Source organism: Aspergillus bombycis (assembly GCF_001792695.1).
Source record: "Aspergillus bombycis strain NRRL26010 chromosome Unknown contig00055, whole genome shotgun sequence".
NCBI classification, from domain to species: domain Eukaryota; kingdom Fungi; phylum Ascomycota; class Eurotiomycetes; order Eurotiales; family Aspergillaceae; genus Aspergillus; species Aspergillus bombycis.
Window position 1 is genome coordinate 59,850 of NW_019170057.1, and position 12,090 is coordinate 71,939.

A 12,090-nucleotide genomic window follows, 5' to 3' on the forward strand; every position below is an offset into this window, starting at 1 on the left:
ATTACTGACCGGTCTAAGGCAACGGCTACTCCTAAAATCTAGTTCCTGATTCAGGTAAAACCTTCTGATGGGTCACACTCATGCTATTGGGTGTCCAATATCCACCGGAGATGAACTACTGTAACCTAAAGGACGCGGTGGAGCTAACAACTTCTTCGGCTAAACGTGCGAGGAAACCCGCCGTGGTCGAGCCTCCAACGTCCAATAGCGTATGTACTCCGGAGTAATTCATGTTATAGTGCAATATAAGTTAATTATCAGTTGATCAGAAGTTGAGTCCAGCCAAATGAAAAAATGCCTCGTGCTACTCACGGTTTCGCTTAGTCTACAATCTCATACACCGAATCCTCCCCACGGTCCCACCGCAATCGATATTCCGGCATCAACAGTCCCGGCGACGGCGCTTTCTCGACGAAATGATTCACGACAGGTGCCGGAAAGACATAGTGCAATGCCGTGAAGACCGCGGCACTAATTGCCGTGCCCGTGAGGAAGCAAATGTAGTAAATCCGCGACAACCCCACGGGAATGGCCACGGTAGGATCGACATGGGCCACAAACCCAGGGAGTGAAGGAACCATTCCACAAAGCCACTGCGGTCGTCAGCCTAATTGTACATATCCCACGTATTGGAAAATGGCTAACCGCCACTGGAGCCCGCCAATTCACCCCGTATGTGTACCAGTAGATACCTCTATTGTCCTCGTGGCAAGGAAACAAGTCCTCTACCTTGATCTTGCGCCGCATCACAGCGAAATAAGACGCTATCATTGAGCCTACCATGGGTCCCAGAAAGATCGAGTAACTACTGAGCACGGCTAAGAATATGGTAGCCGTGTTGACCAGCTTCCACGGGTTGCATGCGATCGATACCAGGACCGTGATATAGGCGCCGCGACGAAGGTTTATATATCGCGGAAATGTAGCCGCCATGTCAAACCCTATCATTGCGCACAAGTTAGCGGGACAAGAACATGTTAGCAATAACCAGGAATTCTAACCTCCCGCTAGTGCGTTCGCTGGCACATTCAACCCCATCTGCGACACACTCAACGCAGCTCCCCCAAAGAAGACTGCTACTCTGGAGCGGGAACCCCCATTGTCCATGATGGCGCCGAGCAGGGTGGGCAAATTCCACAGCGGCTTGCCATAGCGATTCTGCGTCGCTGCCGTGACCAGAATACCGACGGTCGCACATAGGATGCTATAAAACGGAAAGCTGACGAGTTGTCCGAGGATTGCCTCACGAGGTGTTCGCGCAAACCGTGTATAATCATTCTGATTGAGGATTCCAGCAGCTGCGCCGCCTATAGTACTCACGATGCCAAAGGCAATCTTCCATCCCGAGCCACCAGCTCTGGGCTCTGAGATCGTACTGCCAAACCCGCTGTTGCCCATGCTGACCAGTGCCCAGATGAGGATAACGATCTCAAATACTAGGATCGTGGCTGCCGAGATGTAGAAGAATCTCTGCAGTTTGTGGGGACGGATATGCAGCACTGGCAGGGAGAGTACCATGAAGATAACGTACGCTACAAACTGTGCCGTGGTCATTCCGGTGGACTGAGGCATCTGATTTGGAATTCGGCTTTCGAGAGATGGCCAGATTGCGCGCAGAGAGACGTAGATGCATTCACCGCCAATCCATGCTTGAACCGCATCTAATATGCATGATGAGTTAGCTGCGGTCGGCACCGACAATGAGAGACCTACACCAAACTATGGATTAGATGTTAGTCGAGCTCTAGCGACACCAGTGGGGATGAGCAATTCACCGATGGAGAGCAAAATCCGGTTCCACAGAACAAATAGACTGCCGTATAGGCCCCAGACATACCTATTAACCAAAGGAAACCCGACTAGGGATGTCAGTCCTGCTCGCCACAAGGGCTGTGGACTTACTATGGTAGAACATTCCCGGTAATGAGTTTATCACAAGTAGCCCGACTGCAATTATATTGCCAACGACGATTGCAGCCAGCGACTGACGCCAAGTTAATCCCATCGCAATCAACGAACTGCCTATCATGTAGACTGAGATGTTGGAGCTGGCCAGAACACCTTGTTCGTCAGAGTGTTTCCTCTCTGCAAAGCCAAATGAGCATACAAAAGTTATGGAACGTCCAGAAATTCCAGGTTCTCCGACCTGCTTCGACAGGCTTAATGTCATCGTTGATCCATCGGCTGGGGATGTTTGCTCCCTCATGAGGTACCTCGAGGTATTTAAGAATAGCGTTCCCCATGTCTATCAAAGGATATACAGGAATACCTGGTATCTCTATGGTGGTAGTCCAGGTAGATATAAATAATCCCGGAATAGAGACGAGGGGTTGTCAGCGTGGGAGGAATGCTCAATTGGAGTCTTCTCGTGATTGAGACGCGCATCTGTTACACAGCGAAATAAAGACAGAATCTCGGTGTCCACTTGCAGGAAGCAAACAAGGGTGAGGCCCATGTCTGTGCAGTTGTGATTCGCTATATTATCATGCTCCTTGCATCCGAGACAACCTTTTGCATGAGGAGGCACCAGTATCAGGGCTGCAGCACAGATCAAGACACCGAGGGAATGTCACGGCACATGGAAGTTCTTAGACAGGAACTGGTCGGTCAAGTGCGAAACCTTCTGGATACTGAGGGCGTGTGGGTGGTGTCGCGAACAGCCATATTATGGTCGCCTCTGAAGAACTCAGCAGTCAGCCAATATATGACATATTGTCCCTTCCTCCCCTGCCTGGTTTGTTCTTCCTCCAGTTTACATATTTTTCTTTTTCCTTTCCCTTTCTACCCCCTAACCATCGTGAGGACATCGTAACAAGCACCTGTTGAGATACAACATGTGCTTCTCGCCAGATTTCTTAGATGTATATATAATAATACTACTAGACCGTAGGCACCGTGCTATTTCCAAGAAGCTTCCATATGAAAGTCTACTGTAATTCCCCAAAATATGCACCTAACCAATCATATATAGACTACTACTGGGACTTTCATCTTATTTCCATCTGCATGCCTCTCGTGAGGGGTCACCCGATTCCCCGCGCCCTAATCGAAGCGCCACTCGACCACCAGCCCGTTTAACCTCTCTCCCTCCAGCCATTAACTGCATGGCAACCTGTTTATTCTGAATAGAGGTGCATGTGCCGGTTACTCGACAGGAAGAATACCCTCCGACTGGAACAGCGAATGGTAGACGCCCTCAAGCGGAAGATTCCGAGAGTACTCGTAAGCACGCCATAGCGAATACCAGTCAATCGACACTGTCTGCAAGGTTCACCCCAGATCAAAATGACCAAGTACCGCGTCGGCGTCGATGTTGGCGGAACTAATACCGACGCTGCGATCATCGATATCCTCGCTACTGACGCTCCCTCGCGCGGCGTGTGCGCTTCCACCAAAACCCCTACGACCGCGGACGTGACGTCTGGTATATATGCCGCCATCCAGGATGTATTGGAACAGTCCCACGTCGATAGGCAGGATGTTGTTAGTGTCGCGATCGGCACGACGCATTTCGTCAATGCGGTCGTTCAGGCTGACTCGAGTCGCTTGAGTCAAGTCGCTGTCGTGCGGCTTTGTGGTCCTTTTACGAAACAGGTGCCGCCTTTCGCGGAGTTCCCATCCGATTTGAAGGGAATCATGGGCGGTCCGGTGCTTTACTTGGATGGTGGTGAGTATCGTGTCTTGATTCTTATATCTGGGCGGGTAAATGATAGTCCCAGGTCTTGAAATCGACGGGCGCGAAATCGCACCATTGAATGTAGAACAGATTAGAGCTACTGTGCAGAGCATTCAAGATGCAGGCATCAAGATGGTCGCTCTCCTGGGCGTGTTTTCTCCATTGGATCACAGTGGGATCCACGAAGAGACCTGTAAGAAGCTGATGCTCGGCTTCGATCCCTCGCTATCCATCGTCTGTTCGCATGCGATCGGTCGCATCGGCTTCCTGGAGAGAGAAAACGCGACTATCCTCAATGCCTCTATTCTCAGCTTCGCCCGGAAAACGGTACGAGCGTTTTGCAGCGCAATGGCCAAACTGCAACTGTGTTGCCCGCTGTATCTTACCCAGAATGATGGCACCTTGACTGACACAGCCACGGCGCTGAATTGCCGATCAAGACCTTCGCCAGTGGACCAACGAATAGTATGACCGGTGCTGCCTTCCTTGCCTCCTTGGATCGGGGTGGTTCGGCGAAACCGTCGGATCAGCAGGTGCTGGTCGTTGACATCGGTGGGACGACGACGGACGTATGCGCGCTGCTTCCATCAGGTTTGCCGCGTCAGGCACCGAATTTCGTGGAGGTTGGAGGCGTGCGCACTGCGTTCTCAATGCCTGAGGTTCTGTCGGTTGGGCTCGGTGGTGGCAGCCGTGTGGGCGTGGATGGACACACCGGGGCTGTCAGGGTTGGGCCCGAGTCCGTTGGCCATTCTCTGACTAGCCGCGCCAGGGTGTTTGGTGGTGATGTGCTGACTGCAACGGATATCGTGACAGCATCTGGAAGGGCCGAGATTGGGGACCGGGAGAAGGTAAAAGACATTCCTGCGCAGATTGTCACGAAAGCGCGCCAACAGATTCGGAAGATCCTCGAACGTGCTATTGATGGCATGAAGATCTCCAACCAGCCGGTTGTGCTGTTGCTTGTCGGGGGTGGCTCGGTCGTTCATATGGATGCTTTGAATGGTGTCGCGGAGTGCATCATACCGCCGCATCATGACTCTGCGAATGCTGTTGGTGCGGCTATTGCTAAGGTAGCCGGGGAGATAGATGTGATAGAGTTACTGGAGGGTCGTGATGAGAAGCAGGTGCTCGAGGCAGCGAAACAACGGGCGATTGATGCAGCTATGGCTCGTGGAGCAGAAAAGGAAGGGGTTAGGATTGCTACAATCGAGAAGATCCCTCTTGCCTATGCTACAAATAAGGCGACACGGCTTGTGATCAAGGCGATTGGGAGCCTTACTCCCCTGGATGTTGATAATCAAGCGCCACGGCCCGAGGCATTCCAGGAGAATATATATGACCATATTGAAGCAAACGAGGAAGAGTCCATACAGACGGATACACCGCGTGAGGCAGCCCATTTCACTGCGAAGCCATCCCTCCAGATCGATTTGGATACATATAAACCCGACGTTCGCAACAACACGTGGTACATATCTCCCGTCGACCTAGAGTTTATGGCCGCCGGCACAGGAGTGCTAGGAACAGGCGGTGGTGGACCCTCCCGGATACAATACCTCCACTGCCTCCAGTTTCTTCAATGTCCGGGATACGCGGGAAACATGCGGGTCGTCAAGCCTGCAAGCTTAAGAGACTCGGATATATGTGTCATGGGCTCGTGGTTCGGTGCCCCTAGCGTATCCAGCGAGCGTCTCTCGGCAGGAACAGAATTGGCCCTCGCTATTGAAAGCTGCGTGCGCATTACCGGCAAGAAGGACTTCCATGCCATCGTCACAGACGAGATTGGAGGCGGGAACGGTTTATCGGCATTCCCCTCCGGCGTGATATACGATATTCCGGTGGTGGATGGGGACTTGATGGGGAGGGCATATCCAACGCTGGAACACTGTGAGTTGCTTGACTCAATGCCGTGACGTTGACGCCATCTGTGCTCACATTCTAGGTACGCCATACGTCTATGGACTCTCCGCTACTCCCTGCGCTGTCGCAGACGGCAGAGGGAATGTATCGATCATTCTAGTACGATGGACCCTACACATATCCGCACATACACCCGTATTCTAATCTCAGCAGCACGCCGAAAGCAGCCGTCGCGCCGAAACAATGGCACGAAGTCAATGCGTCGATCTGGGAAATAAGGTCGCCCTATCGACTGCTCCCCTTACCGGCGCTGAGACTAAGAAATACATCATACCAAACACCATCTCTCAGGCGTGGTACATTGGGAGAGCCGTGTATCGTGCTCGGCAATCAAAGACAGACATGATTCAAGCTATTGTACATATCCCATTCCCCGTGCCTCTACTTGGGTACCGGATTTATACTGACCTGCATAGTTCGACACCTCGCCCGGAAAGCTCCTCTACACTGGCAAGGTCACCGACGTCAAACGAGATGTTAGCCGTGGCTACACAATGGGTTATTGTCTGCTTGCGCCTCTTAGTAGCGACGAACGGGAGACTACTATTTCTTCTAGCTGTGGTGTTGGTGTGCTGGAGGAGAGTCGCTGCTTGGTCATTCCCTTCCAGAATGAGTTCCTCTATGCCGCTTATACAGACCCTGATGGTCCAGAAGACGAATCCAAGCAAGAAGTTATCTGTTCTGTCCCTGATTTGATTTCGATACTGGGACAGGATGGTGAGGCGATTGGATCGCAGGAACTCCGATATGGCCTCAAAGTCAATGTGATTGCTATGGCAGCGCATCCACTCTGGACGACAAAAAAGGGACTGAGTATTGGTGGTCCGCAGGGGTTTGGATTGGATATGGAGTGGACGAAGTTGGGGGAGTACTGGGAACCGAGGAGTGTGATTGAGGAGTTTAATAGAGTTGAGTAGGTAGCAGATCAAACGTGAATGGTATATACTACTTCTTTAAAGCATTTAGAGCGAGTACTATAAAACACAAAGGTGGGACTTGCTGACAAATGGGATTGATTGCCTTAGAAATGCCTTCATCGCACCTGATCCTGAGCAACCAACCCTAAGTTCCCAAACATAACAAAGCCTCGTAAAAGATAAGTTTAGACACCTTGACCATGCGAGTAGTGATATTTGGACCGCCAGACAGGTGATTTCATTGGCTGGTTCGCTTGTCTTGTGGAGATGCTTGACTAGTGCTTATTCTTAGCTGGCTAAGCCATTCAGAAAAGGATCTACACAGCGCTCGAGACCCCAGAATGAGCCCTCTCTTCTTTCTCCCCATGGTATTGATCGCCCAACGTGGTCAGTCGTTGCGCTATACACATCCAACAACGACACAAATTATGGGAGTTAAAAAGGACAGCTTTGAATAATTGGTGGGGAAAAAGAGGGCCCATCGGGGGCCTAACACCCGTCGCCGAAAACGTCAAGGTATAAAGAGTACATAAGAGACGCAAGCACTTGCTACGACTTACTTAACTTTCCCAATAATCCTCTTTTCTCGTTTAACTGGCCACATATATCTTGAGAGACAGAAATGACGCAATCCCACCCCACACCCGATTACGATATCCTCATCGTCGGCGCCGGGTTCTCCGGGATCTTCCTCTTGCACCAGCTTCGCAAGTTAGGATATAAATGCAAGATCTATGAGACCGCGCCAGACCTTGGTGGAGTATGGTACTGGAACACCTACCCCGGTGCCCGCGTCGATACAGAGAGCTTTATCTACCAGCTGTCTATCCCGGAAGCATGGCAGGACTGGGACTGGAAGGAAAGGTTTCCCGGCCGGGAGGAGTTGCAGGCATATTTCCAACATCTTGATAAAGTGCTCACTATCAAGAAAGATGTCGAGTTCGAAACAAGAGTGGTTGGAGCACAGTTTGATCGGAGCACCGCCCAGTGGAAGGTACAGACTGAGAATTCGAAAACCGTCACTGCGCGGTTCTTTTTACCTTGCGTGGGGACGTCGACGAAGCCCTATGTACCTGATTTCCCTGGTCTGGATACTTTCCGGGGGGACGTTTATCATTCCTCGGCCTGGCCGCGGGAGGGCGTGTATGTGAAAGGGAAGAAAGTCGCTGTCATTGGAACTGGCTCCAGCGGCGTTCAGCTCATCCAGGAATGGGCCAAGGAAGCAGACACCCTGACTGTTTTCCAACGAACGCCAAATCTGGCTCTTCCCATGGGCCAGGAAACTTATACGGCGGAGCAGCAGGCAGGGATCCGTTCCCGCTACCCACAGGTCTTCGAAGACAGAACGAAAACATTTAGTGGAAACCTGGAGGATTTCCTACCGACGAAATTATTCGATGCTTCACCTGCGGAGCGGGAGGTGTTGTTCGAAACGAACTGGAAGAAGGGTGGCTTTTCGTTTATTCTAGACAACTACTCGGATATACTGCTTGATGAGAAGGCGAATCGTGAATTATATAATTTCTGGGCGAAGAAGACACGCGAGAGGATTGTTGATCTTAGGAAAAAGGATCTTCTAGCTCCGTTGGAGCCGTTTCATCCGTTTGCGACAAAGCGTTCATCGCTAGAGCAGGACTATTTTGAGCAGTTCAATCGATCGAACGTGGATATTGTCAATCTCCGTGCAGTCGAGATCGCTGAGGTTAAACCTACCGGTATCGCTACCAGCGATGGGAACCATTACCCTGTCGATGCTATTGCCGTCGCTACCGGTTTTGACGCCGTCACTGGTCCCATCACGAATATGGGCCTTCTAAGCACGGACGGTAAGCCACTGGCTGAGGAGTGGAAGGATGGAGTCCACACGTACTTGGGCATGGCGAGCCATGGTTATCCGAATATGTTCTGGATTTACGGGGTACACGGACCCACAGCACTGAGCAATGGCCCGGTGTCCATTGAGCTCCAAGGCCAGTGGGTCATTGATGCAATTCAGAAGATCGACAGGAGCGGATTATCATACGTTGAGCCCACCGCCGAAGCGGAGCAGAAGTGGAAAGCGTTGGTGAATCAGATTACGGATATGACCTTGGTGCCAAAGGCGGACTCGTGTACATGGGAGCCAATATACCCGGCAAGAAGCGAGAGCATTTGAATTTTCCGGGTGGCCTGGCGTTGTATGAACAGCAGTGTCGACAGGCCTTGGAAGGATGGGAGGGATTTCTAACTGGATAGGTTCATACCGAGATGAGACAATTCATCTAAACTTCTGTAGATTATATAGGAAGATTTGATATTCATGTACTCATTGACGAATATATCGCCTCTATACTCAAGCCTTCTATAGCCGAGCCTTTCCACTCTGTAGTACCTCCCAATCGCCCCGTCCAAACGGCTTATATGACAGATCCCCTGGAGGCAGCCAGTAGAACTGATCTGCCTTGCCCTCCGTGACCTTAGTCCCAGTCTTATCTGGGTCGACCCCTTCGTCTCGCAGCGGCACTTTGTTCTGTTTATGATTATGGATATGGGTCGAGCTCTCCACAATGCGCAGGAACACCGGGACAGCGTACTTGGGGAGCCGAGAACGAGCGAATCTGGCGAGTTCTTGAAAGTTGAAGTTGGCCTTAGCTCCGGGTTGATTTGAAGGGCAGCGCAGCCCGCCCGGCCTTCGTGGTGTGGAACAGTGACGCCGTAGACATTAGCCTCAAGAATGCCGGGATATTGACCGAGAACTTCTGCAACTTCAGCGGTAGCACTTGGCCACAGTCAGCTCAGTTTACCCAACTAGGTCAGTGTTAACATCACTTACACATTCTCACTCTTCCACCGGAACGTATCTCCTAAGCGATCCAGGAAATACCACCTGCCATCAGATTGACGGCGCAAAGCGTCACCAGATCGATAGTAGATATCGCCCTTCCGGAACACATCGCGCAAGAACTTCTTTGAAGTCGCATCTTCATTCTTCCAGTAGCCCTGGAAAGCCTCTTGGCTTGGAACGTTCACGATGATTTCGCCGCCCGTCTCGTAAGGGGCTCGCACGACGAAACCCGTTTTAGGATCCCGGAGGACATCGCCTGTATTCGGGTCAATGGCAACCGGAATGAATACGTTGTTCAGCAGCAAGCGCATGATCAGTCCGTGGTGGCCCACGCTGCCGGTCGTAAACGGGCCAGTGTTGTAGTTGAACAACGCGAAGATGCCTTCTGTGCTGTTGAAAAACTCTCCCACTTCTGGTACGCCAAAGCGATCTCGGAACTTGTCCCACACATCCGGACGCAGACCGTTGCCGTACATACAACGCACCCGGTGGTTTCGATCATCAGGGGACGGTGGTGCAGCGAGTAGATAACGCGCTGCCTCTCCGACATACACGAAAAATGTCGATTCAGAGTCCCTGATGTCACTCCAGAATTGCCGCACACTGAATTTCTTGCCCAGCCCAATGCCCCTTCCGCTCACCACACAGTTGATCATGGCAATTGCCGAAGTGCCATGGTAGAGGGGCATGCAGCTATACCAACGATCGCCGTCGGGGCCTGGTTTGTCGGCCACCATGCCGCCAGAGCGTAGAAGAACCGTGGTATATATCCGGGACATGGTGAAGGCGCAACCTTTCGGCATGCCTGTAGTGCCGGATGTATAGAGCAGAATAGCCGGGTACTCGCCATTCATGTTCAATGCCAGACGGCCATTCTCAGCAACCTCTGTGGGAAATCGTGATAGCACCGTAGTAGTAAACGTGAGATCTACAGTAACGAGTTCCATGCCGAGGTCACCCTCGATCGTGGATTTACACTCATCTATGCGGGTAAGGCACTCATTGTCGTCATCCACCAGCACCAGCTTCGCGCCACTGATCTTCAAACAATGCAGCAATGCATCGCCCGACAAGTTATAGTTGATCGCGGCCGGCGCGCATCCAATACTCCACAACCCGAGCCACGCGAAGATGAACTCGGCCCGGTTTTGCAAATAAAAGGCCACAAGATCACCTTTCTTCACGCCTTTTGATAAAAAGAAGTGCGCATATTGATTAGCGAATGCGATGGTCTCGCGATATGTGTATGATCGCTCCCGCGTCCAAATGCAGGCCATATCGGGATATCGAGTAGCGGTTTCCTTGAAGAAAAACCAGATGTTGCCTTGCTTCTGGGAGACGGCGCGCGCATACTCGCGCTCACTCCGTCGGACATTCAAGATGCCGCGGACATCCTTGGAGATGTGAAATTTGGCGTTGAGGTACGCCGCCAATGTCGCTCCACCGGCGACTGCAGCTGCTATGGATGTTTGTTAGTATGGAAGATATCGATCAGACTCATCCTCATACGCACCGAGGCTCATGTTTGTATCTGCTCTAGTGAACTATGGAAGGTGATACTTATGACCTACCGAAGCAGAGTAGGTATATAGAAGAGTTGATAAAAATGCGGAGATTCTGACGATCTTGTATGCCTTAGCCGGTACATTATAGCCGGTATTCAATGTCCCTCGGTTGCTCCGCAATGCCCCCCCCCCTATATATGAACGGCGCCGATCTTCGACATAACAACAAGGCAAAAGTAATGCATAGCTGGTGGAAGCTCACTAACTAAGGCATAAAATGCGGGGTCCACCTTGACCTCGGTTTTTCCATCAACGTACTATGCCGAGAGGAGAGTTGCCACGACGCCGAATACGATGGCCACGTTAACATCTCCATGCTCCTTCCCCATAGATAAGGCCTCGACTGTCCGGAAACAATTATTCTAAACAAGCCATCTACCCTGGTACTCGCCAGGAGAGAGGTGACCTTTTGGGAGATTGCCCCAAGGCCTCGGGTTTGCTATAGAACACCAGACGATGCTGAGTGGTTGGTGCTGACGTGGAAAACTGGGTCTGAACGTTAATGCAGTTCCCCACATTCCTATGCACGATGAAGAATGAGCAACCCCCAAGAACTCTTACGAGGATTCACCATGATCCCTTCTTGTTTGTTTCCCAACATTTTCATGTTTGTTCGCGGTTCACGTCCCACTGAAAGTGAGTGGGGAATCCCAATGAGTCAACAAGTTTAGCCCTAAACGTTGGCTATCGGCAATAACTCGGCCCGACTGGTAGGTGGAAGTGGGGGGGGGGGGGGGGGGGGTCAACCTGTTTAGCAGTCCTAACAATACACTCAAGACCGTCACAGCCGATCCAGGGCACTATACAGGGTCCGTTAGTATCACTAATCATAGACCTGGACATGGTTCATCCTGGCAGTCCCGATGGTAACACATGCCGAGTGGCGAGATACTCCGCGGAGCCTTTTTGCTCCAGCTGATGACTTGGGCGTGAATCCAATATGCCGATATAACAATGTAACGAGTTTGAAATCCATCCGTTGAAATGCCAATGGCTAGGTAGGTGATTGTCTACTTAGATGGTGGCGTGATGTGTGTGATGTCTGCAGTCCATGATGTGATCTGGGGGCAAGCTATCTTAGTCAAAGACCCAAAAGGATGGGTGTTTGGGCTTTTTTTCACTTCAGCATTAAGAAAAGCTATATAACGCTCATATATTGACACAGGACGCAGAATAGTAGCCATTCTT

The 12,090-nt window shown here is 51.3% G+C and overlaps 4 protein-coding genes across 4 annotated transcripts; 2 read left to right on the forward strand and 2 right to left on the reverse strand.

The window, feature by feature from the left end:
• Nucleotides 1–320: 320 nt before the first annotated feature.
• Nucleotides 321–2,243, reverse strand: ABOM_006941 (nucleobase cation symporter-1 family protein; the record flags this gene model as incomplete). Its single annotated transcript, XM_022534070.1, has 7 exons — nt 321–593; nt 646–941; nt 1,002–1,661; nt 1,714–1,719; nt 1,776–1,859; nt 1,903–2,085; nt 2,147–2,243. 7 exons carry the CDS (start codon nt 2,241–2,243, stop codon nt 321–323), a joined length of 1,599 nt encoding a protein of 532 aa, XP_022388129.1.
• A 1,042-nt stretch (nt 2,244–3,285) lies between these two features.
• Nucleotides 3,286–6,513, forward strand: ABOM_006942 (hydantoinase/oxoprolinase; the record flags this gene model as incomplete). The annotated part of the gene is made up of 6 exons (XM_022534071.1): nt 3,286–3,667; nt 3,720–4,041; nt 4,092–5,563; nt 5,619–5,695; nt 5,750–5,953; nt 6,013–6,513. 6 exons carry the CDS (start codon nt 3,286–3,288, stop codon nt 6,511–6,513), a joined length of 2,958 nt encoding a protein of 985 aa, XP_022388130.1.
• A 622-nt stretch (nt 6,514–7,135) lies between these two features.
• Nucleotides 7,136–8,668, forward strand: ABOM_006943 (flavin-containing monooxygenase; the record flags this gene model as incomplete). The annotated part of the gene is made up of 1 exon (XM_022534072.1): nt 7,136–8,668. The coding sequence occupies one exon, from the start codon at nt 7,136–7,138 to the stop codon at nt 8,666–8,668; it is 1,533 nt and encodes a 510-aa protein (XP_022388131.1).
• Nucleotides 8,669–8,854: 186 nt separating this feature from the next.
• On the reverse strand, nt 8,855–10,860 carry ABOM_006944 (putative very-long-chain acyl-CoA synthetase family protein (CefD1); the record flags this gene model as incomplete). The annotated part of the gene is made up of 4 exons (XM_022534073.1): nt 8,855–9,015; nt 9,087–9,271; nt 9,326–10,796; nt 10,851–10,860. 4 exons carry the CDS (start codon nt 10,858–10,860, stop codon nt 8,855–8,857), a joined length of 1,827 nt encoding a protein of 608 aa, XP_022388132.1.
• Nucleotides 10,861–12,090: the final 1,230 nt, after the last annotated feature.